This window comes from Nelumbo nucifera, chromosome 1 (genome assembly GCF_055504915.1).
Source record: "Nelumbo nucifera cultivar China Antique chromosome 1, China Antique-T2T, whole genome shotgun sequence".
NCBI lineage: Eukaryota > Viridiplantae > Streptophyta > Magnoliopsida > Proteales > Nelumbonaceae > Nelumbo > Nelumbo nucifera.
The window spans coordinates 139,438,050-139,465,853 of record NC_142649.1 but is presented as its reverse complement, the minus strand read 5'-3'; the positions used below and the strand labels follow the sequence as shown (position 1 = coordinate 139,465,853).

At 39.4% G+C, this 27,804-nt stretch overlaps 1 protein-coding gene across 4 annotated transcripts; it reads right to left on the bottom strand.

The window, feature by feature from the left end:
• On the bottom strand, positions 1-27,804 carry LOC104585718 (G-type lectin S-receptor-like serine/threonine-protein kinase RKS1). 4 transcript variants are annotated; one of them, XM_088894462.1, is made up of 7 exons: positions 26,346-27,786; positions 20,982-21,110; positions 2,250-2,461; positions 1,424-1,634; positions 1,105-1,342; positions 642-792; positions 1-550 (listed from the first exon to the last, which is right to left on the bottom strand). In XM_088894462.1, exons 1-7 carry the CDS (start codon positions 27,610-27,612, stop codon positions 245-247), a joined length of 2,514 nt encoding a protein of 837 aa, XP_088750588.1. In that variant the 5' UTR covers positions 27,613-27,786; the 3' UTR covers positions 1-244. The 4 variants fall into 4 exon arrangements, with proteins under 4 accessions (XP_088750588.1, XP_019056104.2, XP_088750590.1 ...); XM_019200559.2 differs by lacking the exon at positions 20,982-21,110 and having other exon boundaries at positions 26,346-27,788; XM_088894464.1 differs by lacking the exon at positions 642-792 and having other exon boundaries at positions 411-550; positions 26,346-27,788.

The window sequence follows — 27,804 nt, the reverse complement described above, 5'->3', positions numbered from 1 at the left end:
TTCAATAATATTTATATTCTTTTTCTTTTATAATCACTTTGTTTTATTTAATAGGACATATAATAACAATAAAGGATTAAATAGACAGTACTTTGTTGCAAATAGTAGGGATACAGTTGAGTTAGTCAGATGGTTTAAGTATCTTACCCTTTAATTAAACATATTTAACTAATCAATTACAAGGGCAAGACTTGAGATACAACAGATCGAATAGCACATGCAAGTTTGGAGCCTGCAGAAAACCCTATCGAGCTTCAAGGACAGTAATGGTCTCCTCGTCTACTGAGTATAATCCTGTTCCGGCAGTAGATGAATCTGGAGTACTGGGAGCTTCTTTCATTATAAAAGCAGGTTGTTTGGGAGGATGCAGAGCTGTTTCACTGCCTAACATCACAACAACATCGGACATGGTAGGCCTATCTGATGCACTTTCTTGTACACATAAGAGACCCACATGGACGCCTCTCAAAACTTGATGACTAGGATATGAATCACCCATAGCTGAGTCAACTACGTCCAGTACTCTACCTGCTTTCCATAGTTCCCACACCTGAAAATGTTCCACAGTGCATTATTTATTGACAGTGTTAAATAAAGCCTTTTTGTGCCAAGATATGGAAATTTATATTTGTTTCACTTACATGTCCAATCAAATTCAAATATGGGTCCTTACTGTTACAACCGTTGTTCCTCTTCCCACTGATGATCTCTAATACTAACACCCCAAAACTAAATACATCAGATTTTACGGAGAATAATCCATTCATTGCATACTCTGGTGACATGTAACCACTGCATCCCATTTCACGAAAAATGATAAATTAATTAGAAACAAGAAAATTAAAGGAACTAGCTTGCTTCAAACTTCAAAGTTAAAGCAGTGAATAGTATTGTCACCAGTTAATGAATTCAATGAAAAAGTCTTCTATGCCAAAAGAAAAATCCAGTACACACTTAATTGTACACGTTGATCCATTTCTTGACATGTAGAATGGATGATGGATCCTACTTACCATGTAAATTAAAGACAAAGTAAGCAAAGTAGATAAATTGTGGAACCCATTGAGATGATAACTTGGGTTAGGTAAGTAGAGAGTAACTTACTATGTCCCAACCACTCTGTTTGTATTTCCTTGAATTTGGTTCCCTCCAAATATTCTGGCCATGCCAAAATCTGAAATTTTTGGGTTCATATCTGCATCTAGTAGAACATTGCTGGCTTTTAGATCCCTATGAATAATTCTCATTATGGAATCTTGATGAAGATAAAGGATTCCTCGAGCAATCCCAACTATGATTTCAAAGCGTTTTTTCCAATCAAGGAATGCATTCTTGTTTTGTTCTGTCCAAGTTTGTATCAGATTGTAAGCACATAGCTTAAGCAAGGCAAAATAATTAATGCATGGTTGAAGTGGAGGCGTACCAAAAAGAAAAGAGTCTAAGCTTTTATTGGGCATGTATTCATACATTAACATCTTCTCTTCTTCCTGAATGCAGCATCCCAAAAGCCTAACTAGATTTCTATGCTGAAGTTTGGCAATCAGCATAACTTCATTTTTAAATTCTTCTATCCCTTGACTTGAATTTTTTGACAGCCTTTTCACTGCTATGTCCTTTCCGTTGAATAGACGACCCTGGAAGTGCATACATAATTGCACCGTTGAATCATCCAATCAGTTATCGTCAGTTAATAAGCGTTTTCCTACGATTGAAACTAGCTACTGCATGAGTCCAGCTACTAGGATAAGCCCTTGTAGTCGACTTTGTTCAATCATGTGAGATGCATATATATATATAGACATAGGTGTCGATTGGACTGGATTTGGTCCAATCCGATCCGATCCAGTCCAATGTGAGTCCATTACAAATGAACCAGGTCCAATTCAATCTAATGAATAATTTGGATCAGTCCAATTTAATGTTTAGACCGTCCAATTTATTCAAATTCATTTTAATTTAGATTGGTTTTAACCCAAACCGGGTCCATTAACACATATATTCTTATCTTATATCAATGGACTGGATATTAGCTTAATCCAATATAAATTTGTTACCGATGGACCACGTCCAATCTAATCTAATAAATATTTTGAACTGGATTGATCCAATCCATCTAAATTGATTTTGGACTGGACGGGGTCTGATCCAAAATCGGTCCATTGATACCCTCATATAATATACACAAACAAAATGTACTGATATATAATTAAAAGCAGCACTATACTTCGATTAATGAAGAGAAAAATTACCTTATAAACTGGCCCAAAACCCCCTTGTCCAAGCTTGTTACTGGAGGAGAAATTGTCTGTAGCGGCCACTATCACACTTAAATCAAAGAATGGCAAATCTGATTTTATTCTCGTTCCCTCAAGCTCTTGAGAATTAGAAGAACCTTCAAGTCCCGGTGAATTAGTATTGAAATTCAAAATCAGCTCGGGATATCCTCGCTTCATAATTGTATCTGTACAGTATTGTGGCATAATAGTAATCTTAGGCCATGTTTGGTTCAATTTTCATTCTTTCTTATTCTTACCCAAAATGAAATTTTAAAATAGACAAGAATGGTAAAAATAGGTGGAATGAGCAAATATTGCTATGAACCAAATGCTTTTTTTCCTAAAAATGATTTCTTTTTAGACTAACAAGTGTCCTATATTGCTCATTTTCTCATTCTTTTCAGAATGAGAAAATATTGCTATGAACCAAACACTTTTTTTCCTAAAAATGAATTCTTTTCAGATTGACAAGTGTCCTATGTTGCTCATTTTCATTCTTTAAAAAAAAAAAAAAACTATGTTGGTATTCATAAACTGCCAACCTAGGTATCCAAAATTGTTGGCATAGATGTTTACCGGTGGATGGCCGGCAGTTAGGGCTATCAATTGGGGTAGATTTGGTCCAATTTGGTCCAATCCAATATTGATCCATTCACAAATGGACTGGACCAATTCCATACAAACCAAGTCCAATCCTGTCCAAATAAAATGCGAATGGAATGCATTGGGTCCAATCCAATCCAAATTGAATCAAACACCAAAATAACATGAGAAATCTAAAAAAATATATAAAAAACTACAACACCTGCTGCAATCCAATCCAGTCCAATTAAAATCCAAACTAATTGGATTGGGTCCAATCCAATCCAAAGTGAATGAATAAAAGTACTTTTGTAAAAGTGATTTCATAAAAGTGCTTTGATAAGGGTACTTTTATAAAATTGCTCTTATAAAAGTACTTTTGAAAAAATGCTTTTATAAAAGTACTTTTATAGAAATACTTCCATAAAAGTGATTTTACAAAAGTAGTTCCATAAAAGTTCTTTCATAAAAGTACTTTCGTAAAAGTGATTTCATAAAAAAATACTTTTGTAAAAGTGCTTTTGTAAAAGTACTTTTCATAAAATTATTTTTATAAAAGTACTTTTGTGCAAAAGTACTTTACTTTTGCAAAAGTACTTTTCATAAAATTACTTTTATAAAAGTGATTTTGTAAAAGTGTTTTTGCAAAAGTGTTTTCATAAAAGTGTTTTTATGTCGGGCTTTAGTTTTAATTGGTTTTAATTTGGATAAGGGTTTGGCATCATGATCGGATTACTAGGAATTTGGTTTAGGTCCGATTAAGACTGGTAAGAACATGGACCAATTTATTTTGTATTGGCCAAATCCAATAATTATAACAGACTGTCCAAATCTGATTTGATAAGGTTTGGATCGGATTGGATCCAATCCAAAGCTGGTCCATTAACACCCCTACCGGAAGTCAATGTTTTGTAGACAAAGTTTCCTCAAAGATTGAAAATGAGCAAGATGGGGCATGATTATTTTTCATGTTGTACCCTACCTCAATTTTTGTGCTATGAGCTGATTTTTTATTCTAAAATGAATGTGGCCCATGATAAGAATTTTGTAACCAATCTAGTCACGGCTGGAAATGTAGTGAACATGAAAATTGGGGTCCTCACAGATTTTTCAAAAATTAGTGATTTTTAAAAAATCAGTAAATATTGTTATTTGGTATCATTTCTTCCACATAAACCGATGTCTGAAAAAATCAGCTTTGAGTCAATTTGGTACTAACTCTCAAGGGTTGATTAATTTTGCATTAGAGTAATTATTCAATGCCATGTTGGATGCCATATTATCCTCAAAAAACCAGAATCAACTGAAAATCAGGAAATTGTAGATTTTTTGAAAATCACCAAAATTGGCCAACCAAACAGAAATTTCAGCGCCCATTCCTATAGCAGTGATGTGGCTCCGACATGATAGTGATTTTCAAGTTATTAGCATTGATGCCAAACATATCCGTAAGTCCCATGTCATGGAGTAACCATCGTAACCATAACAGCTCAGAGGTAGTGTTAGCAAGAGCTCTATATTCAGCTTTAGTACTGGAACGAGAGACGCGTTTGCTTCTTACTACGCCAAGATATAAGAGAATCTCCAAGAAAGAAGTAATAACCAGTAGTGGAGCGTCTATCAGTAGGATCACCGGCCCAATCAACATCAGAATATGCGATCAACTGAAGAGAGGAAGAACTGGAGTAGTGAAGTCCATGAAACAAAGTGCCCTTTACATAATGGATGATACGAAGCATAGCAGCATAATGAGTAGTGTGAGGGGCAGACATGAACTGAATCACAATATGAACAGCATACGCAATATCAGAACGAGTAACAGTAAGGTATACAAGATTGCCAACTAGTTGCCGATATAAGGTGCAGTCACTAAGAGGAGTACTGCCAGTGGCTGTTAAATGGGCATTAGGCTCAATCGAAGTGTTAACAGTCTTAGTATCAGTGAGTCCTGCACGAGAAATAAGATCAGTAGCATACTTGGCCTGAGATAGATAATATCCCGATTGGTCGGAGGAGACCTTAACGCCTAGGAAATAATTTAGTTGACCAAGATCTTTCATTTCAAACTGTTTGCTAAGAAAAGTCTTAAGAGCGGAAATGCCTTGCAAATCATCGCCAGTAATGATCATGTCATCCACATAAAGGAGGAGGACACAACCCTGAGAGGTCTTACGGATGAACAAGGCATGATCATAAGTGCTAGATTTAAAACCAAACTGACAAACAGTAGAGTTGAACTTGGAGAACCATGCTTGAGGTGCTTGCCTAAGTCCATATAGAGCCTTACGGAGACAACAAACCTGATTAGGGAGATGATCATAACCAGGAGGGGCTGCATATAAATCTCTTCAGAAAGATCGTCATTGAGAAAAGCATTCTTAACATCCATCTGAAATAGCTGCCAGTGCTTAGCTACAACAATTGCAATAAGACTGCGAACAGAGGTGAGACGGGCAACTAGGGCAAAAGTCTCCTCATAATCAATGCCATACTCCTGTGTGAACCCTTTTGCTACCAATCTAACTTTATACCTTTCAACTGAACCATCTGCCCGGGTCTTGATTTTGTAGACCCATTTACAACCAATCACGGATTTATCTGGAAGCAGGTCAACTAAATCCCAAGTGTGAGTGCTTGTAAGAGTTTGAATTTCTTCTACCATTGCTTTCTGCCATAGAGGGTCAGTACTAGCCTCGCGATAGGTGCAAGGTTCGTATAAAGATACAATGGTAGAATAACAATGAAAATCACGAAGAAGGACGAAAGGTTTAGTGACCCTACCAGAACGACGGAGTGGAGTATCAAAATGGTCAGGGTTGAACTCATAAGTAGCAATCAATGGCTCAGAAGAAGGCAGAGCTGGAGGATCCATGGCCAAGGTAGATGCATTCGGAGATGTTACAGGTTGTGCAGTACTGTTAGAACTATCAGAGGAAGAAGTAGTCGGACCTGCAGGTAAATCATCAGGAAAAAGTGAAATAGTAGGATCAGTAAAAAAATGTGAAGATGTCGTGGTAACTCGAAATGGGGAGAGACTTGAGAACATTTTGTATTCCCAAAAGGTAACATGACGAGATATGCGAAGTCATTGGGAAAGAGGATCCCAACACCGATATCCTTTATGTTTAATACCATATCCGAGAAAACAACATAGACGTGCTTTTGGTTCCAATTTGGTATGTTCATGAGGTTGTAATAGAACAAAACAAGCACAACCAAATACACGAAGAGACTGGTAATCAGGGCAATGGCCATACAATCGTTCATAAGGAGAAATGTTACCAATAACAAGAGAAGGAATGTGATTGATGGTATAAACAACAGTGAGGGCTGCTTCCCCCCAAAAACATTCAGGACAAGAGGAAGAGATTAAAAGAGCTTGAACAATATCAAGAATATGCCTATGTTTTTGTTCTGCACGCCCATTTTGTTGAGAGGTACTGGGACAAGATCTATGAATGATAGTTCCATTTTGTGAAAGAAATTGGGTAAGGATAAAATCTCTATATTCCATGGCATTATCAGTGTGAAAAATTTTGATGATAGAGGAAAAATGAGTTTTGATCATGGTGGCAAATTGAATATAAATTGCAGGTAATTCAGATTTATTACACATGAGATAAATTCATGTATGTCGAGAGAAATCATCAATGAAGATCACAAAATAACGCGAACCACCCATGGTATTATGAGGCGAAGGTCCCCAAATATCAGAATGAATAAGATTAAAAGGTGCAGAAGAAACAAAATCACTTATATTAAAAGGCAAAGCATGATGTTTTGAAAGAGGACATGAAACACAATCAAAGTGTGTTGTTTTAACAGGACCAAAACATCCATTAGAAATTAAAGATCATAATCTAGAGGTAGAAATGTGACGTAGGCGAGAATGCCAGACACTAGAGGTGACAACAACAACAAGAGATGGTAATTGAAGAGATGATAGCTCAAACAGTCTCTCAATCTTACGGCCTGTCCCAATGATCTTCCCTATCTGTGGATCCTGCACAGTACAATCACGACTTGAGAAATGTATTTCAAAACCAAGTTCACATAGTTGTCCAACAAATATAAGATTTAGAGATAATTGAGGTACCAAAAAAGTGTTAGGAAGTAACAAACGAGATGTTGAAATAATTCCTACACTTTTGACAGTTAAGGTGGAATTATCGGTAGTATGAACAATTAGTGCAATAGAAGGATGTGACTTGGAAGTAAATAGGGATGAATTGGATGTCATATGATTGTAAAAGGCAGAATCAAAATACCATGATGATGTAGTACTTGGAGTAATGGACAAGACTAAATTAGAATGCATACAAGAATCAGGTTGGAGCTGGTGAAGAAGAGCTTGGAGTTCTCTAAGAGAAAATTTTGGAGAGGTGTTATCAGAAGAATCCTCTATGGCAGCAGTTGCAGTAGAACTCGAATCCTGAGAACCCATGGATGAGGACTTTTGTCCAAACGCCTTTTTGGCTTGCAAGCGGTGGCACTCAAAAATAGTATGACCAGTCTTTTTGCAGTAATTGCAGAAAGTCCGTTTTGAAGATTTAGAGGAAGTTGAAGAAGTAGCAGACGTACTCGAAGTAGCAATATCAACATCAGTAGATAATAAGGATCGCTCATGAAAAAGTGTTTTTAGTCGAGTTTCTTAGAGAGCAAATCTTTGATTACAACTTCAAGGGAAGGCAATGGGCTACAATGAAGTAGAGTACCACTAATAGGTTCATACTCATACCTGAGAGTCATCAGAAGATGCCAAACACGTTGGCGATCGCGAAGCTTAGAATAAGTAGTAGTTGCAGAGGTACTATCCCATTTAGGTTCACACTGTGATAACTGATCCCAAAGAATTTGTAATTCAGAGACATAACTGTGAATGGTCTGTTCTGGTTGCTGCTTCATACGGTGAAGACGCCTATATAGCTGAAACTGATGTACATCATCAGAAATAGAATAACGAGCTTGTAAGAAATCTCATACCTCTTTAGGGGAGTCATATCTGCGAAATTCGAACTTGATGTTTGCAATACAAGTATTGCGAAACCAGGTCAATATTTGATGATTTTTCCCGTCCCATTTTTCTATTCGTTTAGCAAATTTTTCTTTTGTTTCATCAGCAATTTTAGTAGGTTTGGGAATCTCACCAGTCACATATCGCCATAGAAGGCGGCCCTTGAGAAAACTGCACATCTCTTGGGACCATAAATCATAATTTGAGCCATCGAAGGTAACAGTGATGGGATGAGAGATATGTTGAACAGCTTCAGATGAATCCATGAGGAGAAACACAAATCTTTGGAGCAACACAAATCACGGGAAAATCTTAATATTGACCTTAAAAAGAAAAAAAAACTTCGTAGAATCCCTATGTCTTCTTCGTCGGGGCAACTTCAGTTCTGGTATACGCAGATGCCATCGAACGTAATCTTCTTTGGCAATTCGCAGACTACAAGATGTAAACCAGGTTGATCGGGGTCTCTGAAGGGACAACCACCGATGTCAAGAAGCTTCACCAGATGCAAGCCGCTGGAACTTTGCTCTTTCCTATGAAGCAAACACCAGCCTGGTACTCGTCCTTTACTAGAAAACAACCCGAAAGAAGACTGATCGAAACAATCCTTAGAGAATCACCAAATCAATCTCAGAGATTACAGAGAAGATACGTCTTCTAATGCACTTCATTCGAAGTAGACAACACCCAAGAGAAAGAGCTTTAACAGATCTAAGATCGATCCAGCTCTGATACCATGATACGAAAAACAAAGAAGACAGATGGAGAAAATAATAATTCTTAATATATAATTCAACAGGTTACAACCCTATTTATAATAGAGCTAGGGATACAAGGTCGGCTACCTAAATTAGAATACAAAAAGGATATGTATTGCTAATTTCAATAGGACTATCTCTCCTAAAATTAAGGAGATAATGATAGGATACTAATTTCGATAGGACTATCTCTCTTTAATTCTAGGATACTAATGTGGATAGAATACGTTAACATCCTAAATTGTCATTATTAAATGCCTTGGACCCAAATTCTCAGTTGGCCTGATGATCAACCTATGCACAGACAATTCCAGTATACACAGTGAGAACAATTTAGTTACCAAAAGAAATGATCAAGAGTCTTTATAAAAGTCACTAAGAGAGGTATCTGGGTAACTCCTCCATGTTTTCTCCACATAGGAATGTAAACCCCGTCATATGGTGGTAAGGGATCCCTGGGTTCATACACTCTGTAAGGCATCCAAAGGTTGAAAAATGAGAATAGGAGTGTACAATTTATTTGAAAGTGAGTCTTCCATTAACAATATACAAACAAATATTTCTAGGCAGATTGGAAGTGACTAACATCCACTGGAACTGTCAAACTCATTGAAATATACAGTTAAATTTTCCGACAAGGTATTTTGTTTTGCTAGGCTTTCAGTGTTTGAATAAAAATGAAATGGAGTAAAATCTCGGCTCTAAAAATTACACATAAATTTCAGTTATTTCTTTGGAAAGCAGATTGGGGTGCTATTGACAAAATAAAACATTTGCCAAGTAAGATCAAATGTGTCAAACTGTCAATTGTGTTGATGGATTACAGAAAGACACAAGGGAACTTCATACATGAGGTTGTAAGTCAGAGGCAACAACAAAAAATTATGTCCATGACCAAACAACAAAGGAAAGGAGATTTGGAATACTTGGCATACACATACTGTTTCATATCAAATCCTCGTTAATGTATCCCAACAAAATCCTTCAAACGGAGAAGGGGTATTAGACAGGGAGACCCTTTCTCTCCGTATATCTTTGTCATATGCAGTGAAGCGTTATGCAATATAAATTTGGAAAGAGAATCTCAATTGGGCTTTAAGGCTTCCAGAAATGGACCTAATATTCCTATCCTACAATTCGCAGATGACTACATTATATTTGCTAAGGTGGATCTAAACAATACTGCTAGAATAAAGGAAATTATAGAATTATATGCGAAGGCATTTGGACAATGCCCAAACTTTTCAAAATCTACCCTATTTTTCTGTTCTATTACCCATAATAGATTTAGAAGGGTGATCTCAAGGATATTGAAAATCTCGATGGAAAAGAGAAAAGAATTAGCAGGATGGAAGAGAAGTACTTTGTCAATTGCAGGAAGAGTTACCTTGCTTATCTTCTATTAATATGATGCTTCCATATTTAATGAGAGTATTTAAATTCCCCAAGAATGTAATATAAAATATTGAAAGGAAACAAAAGAACTTTTTATGGAACAAAGGAGATTGTAGAGGTCTTAGTCTTGTTAAATGGGATTTAGTATGTGTTAGCACCTGATTTTTGCTTGGTCCGTCGCCTAAACCCCCAACTCACCCCAAATGCTTGATCAGACCCTTTTAATCTCTCCGCAACACTCAAATACCCAAAAAACCCAAATTTTGCCCTAAAAGTCCTCAAATATATCAACTGTTAAATCTACCTAATACCAAACTGATGGCCCTGATCAGCCCCAGTCTATGGTTTGACCCTCAAATGGGGCATTACCCTCAGACCCCAAACATCCTAATTAAAATACCTCATCATAAAATTTCAGCTTAAGATTCCTCCGTTTGTCCCCTTCATCAAGCAAAGATTCCATTTCTACGCCTCTCGTTAGTTTAAACACTTGGAATACAGATTCCCTTGATCTTGACACATCTAAACCAATCAAACCACACCATTAAACTCTAGATACATCAAAACATCTGCCCATAAAGTCTTAACCCCAGATTCTCCCATTTGCCCTTCTATTAAACTAAGATTTCGTTCTACGACATCCCATTGACCCAAAATTTTTCAATCATGACCCCCTGAACCGACCGAACACCACCATTAGACTATGGACGCACCATAACACGTGCTCATAAAAATTTAACCCAAAAATCCCCTATTTACCCTCTCATCAAACAATTATTTCATTTCGATACCTTTCGCACCCATAACCCATATGCACTTGATCGATACTCATTTAAACCAATCAAACCTTGCCAATCACCCCAAAATTCTAGAAAACTCCTACATGTGAAATTTCAGCCCAAAACACCTCCATTTATCCTCAATCATACCAAGATTCCATTTCAAGGCTCCGGATTGACTGTATTCCTAATCTACCCGATCCGGGTTTAGTTGGCCCAATATTACCTTGTCAATCACCTTTTGCTGTCCAAAAACCCTACCCTATGAAATTTCACTCAAAACCTTTGTTTACCCCTCCATTACAACAAGATTCCATTTCAAAGCTCCAGATTGACAGAATTAATCCCTTTCTAGATCTGCCCAATTTGAACCCAGTTAGGCCAATCCAACCCTACCAATCAACTCAGATCTGCCCAATTTCAAGGCTCCGGATTGACTGTATTCCTAATCTACCTGATCCAGGTTTAGTTGGCCCAATATTACCTTGTCAATCACCTTTGGTTGTCCAAAAACCCTACCCTATGAAATTTCACTCAAAACCTTTGTTTACCCCTCCATTACAACAAGATTCCATTTCAAAGTTCCAGATTGACAGAATTAATCCCTTTCCAGATCTGCCCAATTTGAACACAGTTAGGCCAATCCAACCCTACCAATCAACTCAGAATGTCCGAAAACCCCACCCTGTGAAATTTCAGCAAAAAATACCCTCATTTACCCTTCTATCTAAAAAGATTATATTTCGGTCAATCTCATTGGCCTGCACATGCACGACCCCACTCTGTGGTCAAATCCATCTTAACCCTCCATTTTTTGGCCCAAAAATCCCCACCATTGAACCTGAATCCCCGGTTTAACCCCTAGACCCGGTTTGACCCAAATATTTCAAAATTATAAAAATTCCCTTCGAAACCCCCAAAATTACGAAAATGCCATTAACCTTAATAAATACAGAATTAAACCTAGCAAAAAGTTGACCCAATTCACGAACCCAACCCGACTCAACCCGAAAAAACAAGATTAGGGTTTCATATTTAGCTACCTGAATGTGAATGACTTAACCTGACCCAACCCGAGAAAAACTAAGTTGGATTGGGTTAAGTCATGGGTCAACTCGCTAACTTGATTGTCAAGTCTAACTGGGACTATTTATGCATTGCTAGAAGTTCCACTCTTTTAATTTTTTCTATTTAGGCTTTACTTTTTATTATTTAATCTTTAAATAGTTAAATGTTAAAGTTTTTTATTTTATATTTAAAATTTTAAGGTTAATTTCTTCAATTTTGACATTTTCATATACTTTTTCTTTTTTTTTTTAAATTTCAGTTATTTTTTAGAATTAAGATCAAGCATTTGATAACCCAACCCGAAATCAACATGAAGTATCTTGACCCAACCCGAACCCGACCCACCCAACCTAAATGCCAGGTCTATACAGACTTAACTTTTCAATTACGGAGGATCGACTGTTCACCGTCCCCTTCCTCGCGCAACCTCTCCTCATCGATCTCTTCCTCTCCGATTTCTTACTCCCCATTTCTTCTTCTTCTTTCGTACTTCCTCTCTGTTCATTCTTTGCCGCGTTGTAGCGGCAGATCGAAATCCTTCTCCGTCTCTCCCTCTCATTCTCTCTTTCATCCGTCTCTTTCTCTTCCTCCTCTCCCCTCTCCTTCTTCCCCTTCTTCTTTTTCTTTCCTTTTTTCCTCCACCCCTCCTCTGTTTTTTGATTGGTCGAGATCACCGCCGCCGCTACAGCTTCCAGCAGCGGTGGTGGATCTCCTCTCTCTCTGCGTCGTTCCGACCCCTTCTCGATCAATCCATCTGCTGCAACTAGTTGCAAGCGTCCAACCTCCAGCAACAACCTGCCCATTTCGTTACTGCAGCTGCGGATCTGAGCCCGGTGGCAACTTCCCCTCTCTCTCACTCTCTTTCCTTGGCGATTTCCTACCGTTCCAAGGAGCTAATCCAGCTATTGTCACCCACGGAGCTGTAGCAATATTCTGGGACGCACTCCCTGACTGTCGTCGTTCTAAAGAGAAAGCTCCAAAGCGAAGATCGTGAACCCCCCTGTTCGACTCGACAGCTACTTTGGGGCTGAAATCCCAACCCAGAGATCGTTAGAGCTGGTGGTGAGGATATCGCCGAGCCAGCTTCTGAGAACATTTTGACGCCAATCCAGCCCAGGTCTGCCATAGTCTACGGTTGCCCTTTTTTTTTCTCATTTTGTTCTCCTTTATAATATAAAGAATGTCTATAGTCTTGCTTTTCAAGAGGTAATCGATCGCTTCTACATCTCTACTTATTATTTGTTGGGTGTGGGTCTAGCCCATATTAGGGGCCCACCCACTTCCACCTCTTTTTTGATTTGGGCATCATCTATTTGTAACCATCGTTTGCAAGACGCGAAACAGAGGATATCCGAGGGTTTTCTGGTTTTTTTGAGTTTAGTGAAAAAGAGAAGAAAATCTGGTTCTTATTCTATTCAAAATCAAGTTGGGAGGTGTCTTTCAAGCTTGTTCTTGATGATGTTAAGTGTTGGAGTTAAGAATCCTTTTCTAATTCAAATTTCTTGATTTTTGATTCTTCTCTTTCTCAGTTCAGATTTATAGTAACTTGGTGAGATCTAAACCTCAGTTTGTGTTGTATCCACTTTGCATTTGGTGGTGTTAATGTTGTTCTTGTGAGTCAAGGGTTATTTCCTTGATGTTTGTAAGTCTTTAGTTGCAACTAGAGAAGACTATTGTATCCATTAATTTCTGAATTAGTGGAAGAATTTTATGGACCATAGGTCCCGTGGTTTATCCCCGATTTTGGGGTTTTCCATGTAAAAATTCGAGTGTACTATTGTGTGATGATTATTATCTATTTTCCTGTTACTTGGCTGAATTGTTTACTGGTTATCATTGTTGTTGGCATACCCATTTTCACACACAAACTTAGGGGAAAAGTTCTTTCTATCCTGGAATTGGTTTTACACTAATTTCTACTACTATAGTGTAACTTCTCCAACAGTGGTATCGGAGTCAGGTTGGCTGAAATTAATTGTTTGTGTTGATACAAATGGAGGAATCCTCGGGTGTTATGATAAAATTGACTTTATCAAATTATGCCATTTGGAAACCAGAATGGAGGACATTCTTTATTGCAAAGATTTGTACCTACCCATAAGAGGTGATGAAGCAAAGCCAAGTGACAAGTCAAGTGATGAATGGGGAATCATGCATAAGAAAACTGTAGGCCAAATCCGACAGTGGATCGACCACAGTATTTTTCACCATGTTGCACAAGAAAGTAGGGCTGATGTTTTATGGAAAAAATTAGAGTCTATGTATGAAAGGAAAACAGGTTTAAACAAGGTTGCCTTAATTAGAAAACTTGCACACTTGAGATATAAAGATGGGATTAATATGTTTGAACATTTGAGTGATTTTCAAGCTTTGATAAATCAATTGACTACTATGAAATTGAATCTGGATGATGAAGTGTAGGCCTTATTGTTATTTAGTTCCTTGCTTGACAGTTGGGAAACCTTGGTGGTTTCAGTCAGTAATTCAGCCCCTAATGGTATAGTAACCATTAACACGATCAAAGATGCTTTGTTGAATGAAGAGTCCAGGAGGAAAGAACAAGGGACGTACTTAGAATCTCAAGCTCTTATGACAGAAAAGAAAGAAAGACAGGGAAGAAATAAGAGCAGAGGTCCCTGTAACAAATATGATAAATCCAGAGGAAGGTCCAGGTCCAAGAAAAATATCATTTGTCATCACTGTAATAAACCGGGACATTACAAAAATGAATGCAGGATTTGGAAAAGAGAATAAGCCAAAGGGAAATGTGAAGACAAGAAAGAAGAAAAATATACTACAACTGTTACAGCCGAGGGTGATGCTGTTATTGTTTGTGATGATAATTATGTCAACTTTGCATGCCCAGACAGTGATTGGGTCATAGTTGCGGGCGCTTCTTTTCATGTTACTCCCCATGGTGAATTTTTCACAACTTACACTACAGGTGATTTTGGACATGTTTGTATAGGGAATGCTGGTGCATCTAAGATTATTGGCATGGGAGACATTTGTCTAGATAGCAATACTGGTTGCAAATTAATTTTGAAGAATGTTAGACATGTTCCTGATATCCGCCTAAATCTGATTTCCACTGGCAGGTTAGATGATGAAGGTTATGCAAACACCTTCAGTGATGAAAAATGGAAGTTCAATCGAGGTTCACTCATTGTGGCAAAGGGAAAGAAGCACAATACCTTTTATGTGATGCAAGCAAGGTTGAGCAAATGAGAGGTGAATGCAGTTTATGATTCATCCATTGAGCTCTGGCACTAGAGGCTTGTACATTTGAGTGAAAAAGGGCTTCAAATACGTTCCAGAGAAAATCTTCTTCCTAATATGAAATGTATGCCTCTTGAAACATGTTTACATTGCTTATCTAGCAAACAGAGTAGAGTTGCATTTCATAAATTTCCTTCATTTAGAAAGCCTCATATTTTAGATTTAGTTCACATTGATGTTTGTTACATGAAAGATAGATCTCTTGGTGGTGCATTATATTTTGTGACATTTATTGATAACCATTCCAAAAAAGTGTGGACATTTGCCTTGAAATCTAAAGATCAGCTGTTGAATGTTTTCAAGTATTTTCATGCCAAGGTTGAGAGAGAAATATGGAATAAGTTGAAGTACATCCGAGCTGATAATAGTGGTGAATATAGGGGTTATTTTGAAGAATATTGTAGGATCCATGGTATCAGACTTGAGAAAAGTGTTCCTAAGACTCCTCAATACAATGGAGTAGTAGAGAGAATGAACAGAACAATTACTGATAGAATCAGATGTATGCTCTCTCATGCTAAATTACCTAAATCCTTTTGGGGTGAGGCTATGAGAACTACAATTGACCTCATCAACTCTTATCCTTCAGTTCCTTTGAATGGAGATACTCATAAAAGAGTTTTGACAGGGAAAGCCATATCATACAGTCATTTGAAAGTGTTTGGCTGTAGAACATTTGTTCATATTCCTAGAGATGAAAGATCCAAGCTTGATGACGAGGCTAAACAGTGCATCTTCTTAAGCTATGGGCACGAAGAATTTGGGTACAGGTTATGGGATCTAGTGGACAAGAAAGTGATAAGAAGCAGAGATGTTGTATTTCTTGATGATCAAACAATTGAAGATATAGAGAAAATTGAGAAGCCATAATTCTCTGTTGATGTTCCAATTAACTTGGATCCGGTTTTTCCACCTACAGTTGATGGTGATCATGGGAGAGTTGTACCAAATGAAGATGATGATATAGTTAGTGATGAAACTCCTATAAATGAAAATATAGAGGAAGTATAGAATGAATAGGTACCTCCAGTTCCTTCACCACAAGTTCAGCTTAGAAGATCAACTAGAGAGAGAAGACCTTCCACTAGGTATCCTCCACAAGAGTATGTAATGCTGATAGATGGGGGAGATTCAAAGACTTATCAAGAGGCTATGTCACATGACAAGAAAGATGAGTGGCTGAAAGCAATGCAAGAGGAATTAAAATCCTTGCATGAGAATCACACCTATGATTTGGTGAAATTACCAAAGGGAAAAATGGCACTAAGAAACAAATGGGTTTATAAATTGAAATCTGATAAGAGTGGCTCACAACTAAAATACAAGGCAATGCTGATTGTGAAGGGTTTCAGTCAGAAAAAGGGTATCAAGTTTGAAGAAATATTCTCTCCTGTGGTGAAAATGTCTTTATTCGAGTTGTGCTTGGACTAGCTGCAAGTCTAAATTTGGAAGTTGAACAGTTTGATCTGAAAACTACATTCCTTCATGGTGATTTGGAAGAAGAAATCTATATGGAGCAACTAGAAGAATTCAAAGAAAAAGGAAAAGAACATTTGGTGTGTAGATTAAAGAAAAGCTTGTATCGATTGAAACAAGCACCAAGACAGTGGTACAACAAATTTGACTCCTTCATGGTTGATCATGGGTACACTAGGACCATTTCAGATCATTATGTATTTATAAAGAAATTTTCTAATGGCAATTTCATTATTCTCTTGTTTTATATATGTTGATAGTTGGCCATGCTTCTACCAAGATTGACAGGTTGAAAAAGGAGCGTAGCAAGTCCTTTGCAATGAAGGACTTGGGACCAGCTAGACAGATTCTTGGTATGAAGATCTCTCGAGATAGACAGAATGGGAAGTTATGGTTATCTCAAGAAAAATATATTGAGGAGGTTCTTGAGAGGTTCAACATGAGCAATGCAAAACCAGTGACTACTCCACTTGTAGGTTATTTCAAGGTCAACACTAAACAATGTCCTACAAGTGAGAAAGGCAAAGAAGAAATGAAGAAAGTGCCTTATACTTCAGCAGTTGGTAGTTTACTATATGCTATGGTGTGCACGAGGCCTGACATTGCTCATGTTGTTGGTATAGTTAGTCGGTTTCTCTCTAACCCCGACAAAGAACATTGGATAACAGTAAAATGGATATTCAGGTATCTCAGAGGTACTTCTCAAATATGCTTATGCTTTGGGAATGGTAAAGTCATGTTGGATGGGTACACTGATGCAAACATGGCTGGTGATGTTGATTCCCGAAAGTCCACTTTGGGATACTTAATGACTTTTGCAGGGGAGCAATTTCATGGCAATCCAAACTTTAGAAGTGTGTTGCATTGTCCACTACAGAGGCTGAATACATTGCAGCTACAAAAGCTTCTAAGGAGATCATATGGTTGAAGAAGTTCTTACAAGAATTGGGAATGAAGCAAGAATGATATGCTCTCCATTGTGACAGTCAGAGTGCTATCCATCTCTCTAAAAATCCAACTTTCCACTCAAGATCCAAACACATTGATGTAATGTACCATTGGATTCGGGATGTATTGTTTATGAAGTTGTTGAACATTGAGAAGATTCATACTGATGAGAATGGTGCAGATAGGTTAACAAAGTCCTTGCCTAGAGACAAATTTGAATTATGCAAAGAAGCTGCGGGCTTGGTGAAACCCCCCATATGAACTGGAGGGGGAGGATTGTTGGGTGTGGGTCTAGCCCATATGAGGGGCCCACCCACTTTTATTTGCTCCCAAAAGGAGCCGCATAGTGGAAGCCAAAAAAAGGCTTCCACCTCTTTTTTGATTTGGTCATCATCTATTTGTAACCATCGGTTGTAAGACGCGAAAGAGAAGAAAATAGAGAATATCCGAGGGTTTTCTGGTTGTTTTGAGTTTTGTGAAAAAGAGAAGAAAAGCTGGTTCTTATTCCATTCAATACCAAGTTGGAAGGTGTCTTTCAAGCCTGTTTTTGATGAAGTTAAGTGTTGGAGTTAAGAATCCATCTCCAATTCAAATTTCTTGATTCTTGATTCTTCTTCTTCTCAGTTCCGATTTACAACAACTTGGTGAGATCTAAACCTCAGTTTGTGTTGTATCCACCTTGCATTTGGTGATGTTAATGTTGTTCTTGTGAGTCAAGGGTTATTTCCTTGATGTTTGTAAGCCTCTAATTTCAACTAGAGAAGACTATTGTATCCATTAATTTCTGAATTAGTGGAAGAATTTTATGGACCATAGGTCCCATAGTTTTTCCCCGATTTTGGGGTTTTCCACGTAAAAATTCTAGTGTGCTATTGTGTGGTGATTGTTATCTATTTTTCTATTACTTGGCTGAATTGTTTACTTGTTATCATTGTTATTGACATACCCATTTTCACACACAAACTTAGGGGAAAAGTTTTTGCTGTCCTGGAATTGGTTTTACACTCATTTTTGCTACTATAATGTAACTTCCCCAACATTGTTTTCCTTATATGATATTGTTGATAAGAGGTTTATCGATTTCATTTTGCTTTTATTTCTTTCTCTATGAATGTTAAATCCTGTTTGAATGAGGAAGCCCATGAGTTTCTGGTTCAATTAAGTTTAGTTTTTCTTAATCATTTCCTTGTAATAACTTGTAATATCTGTTGTGTTTACAATTGATTCGAATGCAAATCTTTACTACGTCCTTAAGCTGGGGAGCAGATTAGTTCTTTTTGTGTTTTTATCATTATTGTTTGATTAGATGCATCTTTACTGAAGAAGCCTATTGGATTTATGCCCTTTGAACTTTGAAAGAGGAATCCAGCTATTGCTGAATGGAGACTGTCGTGTAAAGTTGGTTGCAATAGCCCAAATACAAGAAAATAGGGGGAAACAAAAAAAAAAATCATAAAAAGAAAGAAAAAAACAGAGAATACCAGCCTGAGCATTCTCCAACGGTCCAATGATTTGAATTTCCTCTCTTCAGATCATTCCAGCGAGTCCGAACTTGGGTCTCTAATAGAAATGGGGTGAGGGAGCACCCTTCCACCCTTTTGCTCAGGCCCTTGCATCCAAAAGGGGATTGGTCTGCGAGTACGGAAGAGAACATCTTTTTGAGTTGATGGTGGTATGGGTCTCTGATTCGGGTTGAAAGTACAAAGGGGAATTAGAAAAAGAAAAAAGAAAAAAAAGGAAAAATGCGATATCAAATAGTATTCCAATAAAAAATGAAAAAATAATAAAAAGTAAAAAAATATAGAAAAACGAAAATTGCTATTTGTGCTTGTTATAGAATCCCATGTGGGCCCCACTTATTAGACTTAGTAGAGGGGTACTTAATCCCTTTCCTCTCCCATCTGAGTCTTATCCAGATTGGTTTAGTCAGTGGTTTGGGTTATTGGAGTCACTATTAAAACAAAACGGTTTTGAAAATAATTATCGGAGGTCCCATCACCTCCATTTCTGTAACTGATTGGTGGTGACTCCAAATTCAGCCCGAGTGAGCCGTTTTCCTATGCTTACAGTATGCCATTCGAAAAGAAATGGGGGATGGGGTTTGAAAAACCTCATATGGATAAATGAAGCTAGTATTGCTAAATTGGGCTTGAAAATACTTACACAACCTGAAAATCTATGGGTCCAAATACTAAAAAAATAAATACATTAAAAATAAAGATTTCTGGCAAATTAAAGCAAAGAAGTGAATTTCCTGGGCTTGGAAGAGCATCCTCCAATTTCGAGACATTCTAAAGAAAGGGATCTGGTGGAAGTTAGGAAATGGAACATCCATAAATTTTTTGTCAACAAGTGGTTTGGCAAAAGAGCACTAGTGAATGAGGAATCGTACTCTTAAACTAACCATCAGAATACAATTAATGAGTTTATCACTAATTCAAAAACTTGGGATAAGGAAAAAATTTTAAGCAAGGTAAGCCCTCTGGCATTGGGACCAAATCCATGCAATCCCAATTCCTTCAAGAGTTATGGTGAATAGGATAATCTAGAAATCTAATCCAAATAGTGGGTATTCCATCAAATTGACTTACACCCTCCTAGAAGGCACTTTAGATGATGGTGTGAGAGAAGAGATTAAACAAAATATGGAGACTAAAAATTGCCCCCAAAGTTCACTATTTCATATTCTTAGTTCCATAGAACAAATTGTTAACAAAGTTGAGGCTAAAAAAACTAGGCCTTGTTGATAATGTAGACTGTCCGTGTTGTGAAAACGAAGAAGACTTAAAAAAGTAAAAAGAGATTTCGAAGAATACTTAAGTGCATGTCACCCAATATCCTCATATGCCTGATAGAGGAACAAGATGAACTAATCAGATGGACCTGACTGGGTAATGGTCTAGTCAAGATTAATTTCGATGCTTCCAAAATTCCAGATGGCATCTCGATTGTTGGAGCCATATTAAGGAATGAAAGGGGGCAGACCTTATGGGTGACTTGTAGGAATATTGGAGTGTGTTTGACAAATGAGGATGAAGCATGGGCGGCTCTCGAAGCTCATCTCACTGTAACCAAATTCCCTTAGTATAAATATATCATAGAAGGGGACTCTAGACCTTAACATCTCCTCTTCTCATGCGCTAAGGGAAGCTTGAAGATCATCTCCTTTGTTACATTTGTTTTTTTAATGCTTGGGGTCATTTTACTGAGCGTCATGCTTCCTTGTAAAGCTTGTTTGATTTTCATGTGTAAGTTTCTTTTGTTTCCTTACTATTGTATAAAAATAAATAAAAATATAAGTGGGTACTTACTGAATCTACATGGAAGACATTGATGGCTTTTTGAATATGGTGATCAAGCAACTATAGCATGTAAAAAGAATGTGGAGAGAGAGAGAGAGATTTACCTTTCCTTTTTCTCTTCCACAGAAAATAAGATCCACATAGAGCTAGGAAGAGCAGTACAGTAACAAGTATAACAATCACCAACATCCGGGCCTTGCCAAATCCTTTATAATTTCTTCTTGTCTGTGCAGCTACAAGGAAAAAATTTCAATTAATGTCTTCATTTATCTCATTTTGATCCATATGTACATATTGATGGGTGTGAGGTCTATTCTCTAGACAGCTCCATCTGGTACTGCCACTTGCCACTGCTTGGAGGGATGATATGGCCAATCCTAACCAACTACGAGGTAGAGGCTGTCTAGTGGGTCACATATTCAACCTCAGAGTATATCAACTCCATAGTCTACCCACCTTGTATTTGTAATTTGTCCCATTAATGATAGTTATTCGAAGTTTTAGTCCTTTTAAATATGAAATGTGCTCGCAAAGAAATTGGAAAGAGTCCATGGGTTCAAAAACTTAACATGTGGAAGGTACCATTCGAACTTTTGAATTACTTTTTATGTGGAAGATTCTTTAAGTTATTTAAGCTGTGTTTGTAGAAGTTCTTAGGAGCTTTCCCTTGGGGATACAACTTGAATTCCCAGTCTCCCAGGCTAGATGTAGTTCAACTTGAACTTTCCCTTAGGTGGATTCAGGATGTGATTTGTTAAAATTTGAATGGGCCTCCCCAAAAAATCAGGCCCGATGCGTATAATTCATCAAATCGGGTAGGAAATCAACTTTTTCCTCAACTTTCTATTTCTCCTTTTATATTCTGTCAAACGAAATATATCCTTAATGTAACAAAAGTTATGGCACTGGAATGAGGACTTCGAATATTAATAAAAGAAAAACTTAGATATGACCGGCTTAGGGCGCCAAGATAAAATTCAAATCAGCCCGGCACCCCACAACGTCCCACAACATATCCCTATCATCTATTGAGAACATCTCTCGATGATAGTATAAAAAATGATGATAATAGACGGCAAAGATGTGCTGTGGCACGTTGTGGGGCTCCCCCTTCTGGGGGAATGATTTGAACTGGCCAAGATCTGGGCTGAGGTTCAGTTATGGGCAGTTATTGGGTCACACATTGGTGAGTCAGCAATTTTTTATATGGCTGAATTTATGGTTTAAATTGTACAATGGATATGGTATTAAATAGGACCGAGTAGTCAAGCAAGATTAAAAAATGGGGTTAAAAGGGATTCATGTAACCAATTTCATATAGTTTGGACATCACTTAAATGATGATGAATTGATTCCTGAAAAATGGGGTTTTGTCAAAATTTTAATGAGCCCGAGTCAAAAGCCCAATCTCGATTCAGTGTAGATTTAAAATCCACCCCAGATTTTCTACCCGCCCCGTGAATTGCAGCCATACATCTCTCAATTCATTATAGAATTGTATGGTTCCAATTCACGGCGGGTAATAGGAAAAGTGAACAGGAAATCCCGATCAGGTACCTTACTTGAACCCCTGCTATTTAGAACATGGCTATGTTTTGGGGTTTTGGCATATTAGAGAAAGATTTATCAAGAGAGAGGAAGAGGAAGAGAGAGAGAGAGAGAGGGTAAGCAATGCACCCACTCTCCCGTCCTCGTCCTCCACTAATATTTGCGCTGGCGTAGGCCGTGCAGGAGCAGTCCCTCAAGCATTCCTTCTCGCAGTCTTCCAGCGTCAAACTCGTCTCCACCCGTAAAGCCAAAGTATCCGGCAGCTTCACGCGTTCCAACTTCAGGAACCCCTCTCCCTGCCCGCACGCCAACCTCCTCTTTCTCTCGCACCCCCTCGATCCGTCTCTCAAGTACCAGTCGGCAGGGGAATTAGGTTGGAACCCTGCCACGCACGTACACTCAAAATTATATCTTGTGATACAGTTACTATATGGTCCGCACCGTCCGTATTCGTCGCATCGGTCCCTTGGCGCCTTCCAGAACGCATTCCACCGCTGGTCATTATTGATCCATATCAGCATCTGCACCGAGCCTTGTGGGTCGATCCGTAATAAGTAATTCCCACGTGCTGGGTCGTCTTGGGACTTCCAAGACGTTAATGACCAGTTTAGACCGGTTTTTCGGTTCAAGCCGAGACGCATACCAGGAAGCTGGGTATGTGTAGGGTAGTCGAAGCTCTGCCATACAATAATCCTTTGATGACTGGGAACAAGATTTCCTGAATCTAAGAGCTTCGCGTCCAACCTATTGATGGCCACCGTCGTCGTAACATTTGTCGACCAGAGAGGGGAAGAAGCTTGTTTTCGATGTTGGTCGTAGACGACGAGATTTCCGTCTGGATTGATGGTGAAGACTCCAGTGGAACCCTTAATTGGGGTTTCTCTGTTGGCCACACAGACCACAGTCTTTTCTATAACCTTGTTGTACCATATCCCCACGTACCTGTTGCCGTTGGTAGAATTTCTGGGGCTGAAGAATCCTAACGCAAAGTGCTCTCCCGCAGAGACCAAAATTTGGCCGTCCGTGATAAAATTCCTAGTTATAGTATGAATGGAAATGCTCATTTGTAAGATAATGAAGAGCAACAGTGCACAGAGTACACATTTCTCGGGGTCGGGAACCATTGGTGTCAATGGAACCTGTAAAAACATCGTCTTGTATGTATCATCAAAGGCCGTGATCTTTTAGGCCAATCTGGCTCAAATCAAGAAAATATAACTTCAAGGAGCGACGAATTTTCTTTCATTAGAAGGTTACGGCATAGCCTGATGGAACTTGTCACCTAGTTGACGCAAGTGTCAGGAACTTCAATTATTGAATTATTGTTCATAGGTGACAAAAATTCGGTTTCCTGGATGATAATTATTTTCCAAAGTTATGATTTGTGATATCTGATGCTGCTTTTGAACTGACTTCATAGTCGGATAATCCTATCAATTGGGCGGAGCCGAAGTGGAAGTACGAAGTCGTACGTGCTCTAAGATCCGAAACCAAGAAAGTGGTTAGAGGCCCAATGAGTTATCTCCGGATAGGTATTCCGATGCTCAAGTTAGTCAAGAATAAGGGGCGGTCGGGCTGAGTAGTTAGAGAACGGTGCTGGTCCGAGCAGAGTAACAGTACGGAAGTCGAAAAGTGGATTCCTTACCTTGAGTGGGAGGTACCTTTTTATACCCGAAGATTCTTGTCCTGGTCGCATGACACTTATGGGGTTGTCGGGATGAGGTTGCCCATTGAGGTCTACGGGATAAGTCCTGATCCCTAGCAGAGTTGTCTTCATTCGTAGGATGATCTCCTATCTTGGTCGCACTTATCCGTATGACGTGGTGCCGACGTGGCTAAAGAGATGAGCAACGCCACAGAGGTGATGTGGTCGAAGAGATAGGATGACCACGGAGGTGACACATGGTGCCCGGGGCCAGCTCAACCATAACCCGAACACCACTCCCACAGTTCTGAAGTTGAGAAGTGTATTGCTCGGCTTCGGTGTGACGTGGAAGAGTTCTTTGGTTATCAGTTGAGGAATTCAAGTCTGAAGGTGTTTGAGCGTGCCATTTGAGTGGAGGACCTTTGGATTGAACTGGTTTTTGGGCGAACCGACTAGTTCGACGCTCGTGTCGTGGTGATGGAAGCGATGTTTCGCCTTTTCGAGGTTACATGCGTGCGAAGGTTAGTGGCATTGTTTCGTCTTTCCGAGTTGTCAAAGGGCGGCGTTTGATCTATGCCGTTGATCTTGCCTTGATCTAGATCGTTGGGAGTCCTATAAAAGGGGGGAAGAGCATTTCCCCTTTGCCATTTGTCAAGGAATATCTTGCAAAGCTCGACGAGAAGTAGTCTTCGGTTGCTCGATGTTTGCTTCAGTTCTGCGGTCTTAAACCTTCGAAACTTGGAAAGATGTCTTCCTCGTCTTCCCACTCTTCTTCCTCTTCTTCTGCTTCCTCTTCTTATTCTGGGTTTGAGCTGGAGTCGCTCACCGAGGCTACCGCACTCGATGTTCGTGAGGTTGATTCCCAGGAGGCCAAGGTCGAGGACTTTGAGGAGGTCAATCTTTAGAGGGTTGCTGAGGATGAGTAGGTTGAGGCGGGCCCATCAACCAAGGAGGTCGACCTTCCTCCACGCGCTGGTCATCGATTCGGGACCACGTCGTGCTGTCTAACACTTGGGGATATAGCCCGGATCTGAGCCTTGTACTACATCCCTGAAGAGTTTGAACTTAGGTGCCCGAGAACTGGTGAGAAGCCTATAGATGCTCGGTCGGGCGAAATCTGTGTATGAGAAGAGCCTGATGGCTGGGCTGAGGTTCCCTTTGCACGAGGGCCTTGTCAAAGTGTTCAGGTGGTACCGGGTATTGCATGTTCAGCTGATGTCGAACTCCTTTAGGTTTTTGATCGGCCTTTTGTCCTATTGCTTCGTCCACGGCCTTGAGATTACCTTGGGGATGGTCACCTACTTCTTTCAACTGAAGCACCACCAATAGGGCTACTATTACTTTTCAGCTTGACAGTGCATTAAGGTGCTGGTTGAAGCCCCATTTTCGATAAAGCACTGGAAGGAAAATTTTGTCTTTGTGCACTGTCCCAGGGGCTCGCCTTTGCCGGCCGACCTACAGAAGTCGAGGACGAAGGTGAAGCAACCCAAGCTGTCCCAACTTTTAGAGGAAGAGAGGGCGGTCATAAGAAAGATTGGGGAGGTTGACGTAATGCATTACACATCCTTCCCGATGTTGATCCGCACCGGATTGATGAGCAAGAAGACCGGCCTGTTTTCCATTCTTTCCCACTTGTTTGAAACCAAAATGGTGGAATTCCACATTCTAACAACTGAGAACTATAATCCCACCTTTTTCCCATCCTATCTAATTAATAACATCTCAGAACTATCATGATAAAAGAATACTCAAATTCACGTCTTCACCCATGCTTTCCCGCAGCTTTCTTTTCCTCCCTAATTTTCTATCAAACCAAATACAGTCATAGGGAATCTGAGAAAGTGATGGCAGTGATGTGATGGCGTTGAATTACTAACAGAAAAGTTAAACATGACTTATGCTGCCGACATATGGGATTTACCCATGGGCAGTTATTGGGTCACAGTCACGTATGGGTGAGGCAACAGTGTTTTGATATGATAAAATTCATGGCCATGTAACAGATTAGAGCCCCTCATATCAAGGCTGGGTGTTTAAATGGGCGGGCCCAAATGGAGATTGGTCCAACCTCATATATTACGTCAGGGTGAGATCGATTTAGGTTATGTTTGGTTTGAAGGAAAAGATGGGAAAAAGAAGAGAAAGATAAAGAAACCCATAAAAGATCTGTAAAGGTTTCCCTACTTTATTTTTCTTTCCCTATTTTTTCCTTAAAACCAAACATAGCCTTAATAAAAACCAAGAAGGTGAGTGATTGGTATAATTTTGAGAATACCTAACTCAATTGCATCCATACGTAGGTATAGATCTTGTCCCCCTTCCGCATACTCTCTGATATCCATTAAGTCCCCGTACCAAGCGATGCACCCACTTCCACTAATATTTGCGCTGGTGTAGGCCGTGCAAGAGCAGTTCCTCAAGCATTCGTTCCTGCACTCTTCCGGCTTCAATCTCGTGTCCACCCTAGAAGCCAGAGTTGTATCCGGCAGCTTCACGCGTTCCAATTTCAAGAACCCTTCTCCCTTTCCGCACTCCCACTTCCTCTTCCTCACGCACCCTTCCGATCCATCTCGCAAGTACCAGTCCGCCGGCGACTTAGGTTGGAACCCCGACGCGCACGTACACTCAAAATTATTGCTTGTGATACAGATGCCGTACGGTCCGCATCGTCCGTATTCGTCGCACCCGTCCTTTGGCGCTGACCAGAACATGTTCCATCGCTGGTCTCTGTCGATCCATGTCTGCCGCTGCACCAATCCGGATTCGTCCAACACGAATCTCGAGTAAATAGAGGTATTATAGATGTTGTAGGTCAGGTAAACCTCGTCGCTTGTGTTTACGAATTGGTAACTGAAGAGGTACGTTTGGGACATCTCCGGTACTCCGCTCCAGCTCACACCATTCCACGGACCACTTCTCCAGACTCGAACCGAACCCTTGTACAAGAAGGACTGTGGCGAGCCCTGTGGGTCAATCCGGAATGAGTAATCCCCACGTGCTGGGTCGTCTCGAGACTTCCAAGACGTTAGTGACCAATTTAGACCGGTTTTTCTGTTCAAGCCGATACGCATACCAGGAAGGTGGGTATGTGTAGGGTAGTCGAAGCTCTGCCATACAATAATCCCTTGACGACTGAGAACAAGATTTCCTGAATCTAAGAGCTTAGCTTCCAACCCATTGGTGGCCACCGTCGTAATGTTTGTGGACCAGAGAGCTTCCTTCCTATGTTTGTCGAAGACGACAAGATTTCCGTCTCGGTTGATGGTGAAGACTACTCCAGTAGAATCCTTCATTGGGTTTTCTCTGTTGGCTACCCATACCACAGTCTGTTGTTTAACTTTGTTGTACCATATCCCCACGTACCTGTTGCCGTTGGTAGAATTTTCGGGGCTGAAGAATCCTAACGCGAAGTGCCCTCCGGCAGAGACCAGGACTTGGCCGTCCGTGATGGGCTGATTCCCATTTATGGTGTCAACGGAAGTGCACATTTGGAAGAGAAGGAAGAACAACAGGGGACGGAGTACACATTTCTCGGGAACCATGGTGTGTCAACGGAACTATGCCGAAAACTAATTATCTGATGATGAATACTTGTTAATATATGGATCACATACGTTATTGTCATTATGTTAATGTATGGATCACATCGTATTAATTGGAACAGTTATATGCCAACCGATTTAAATGAGCACTTGATAAAATATTTTGGCAAAGTGACAAGTGTCAAAAAAGTT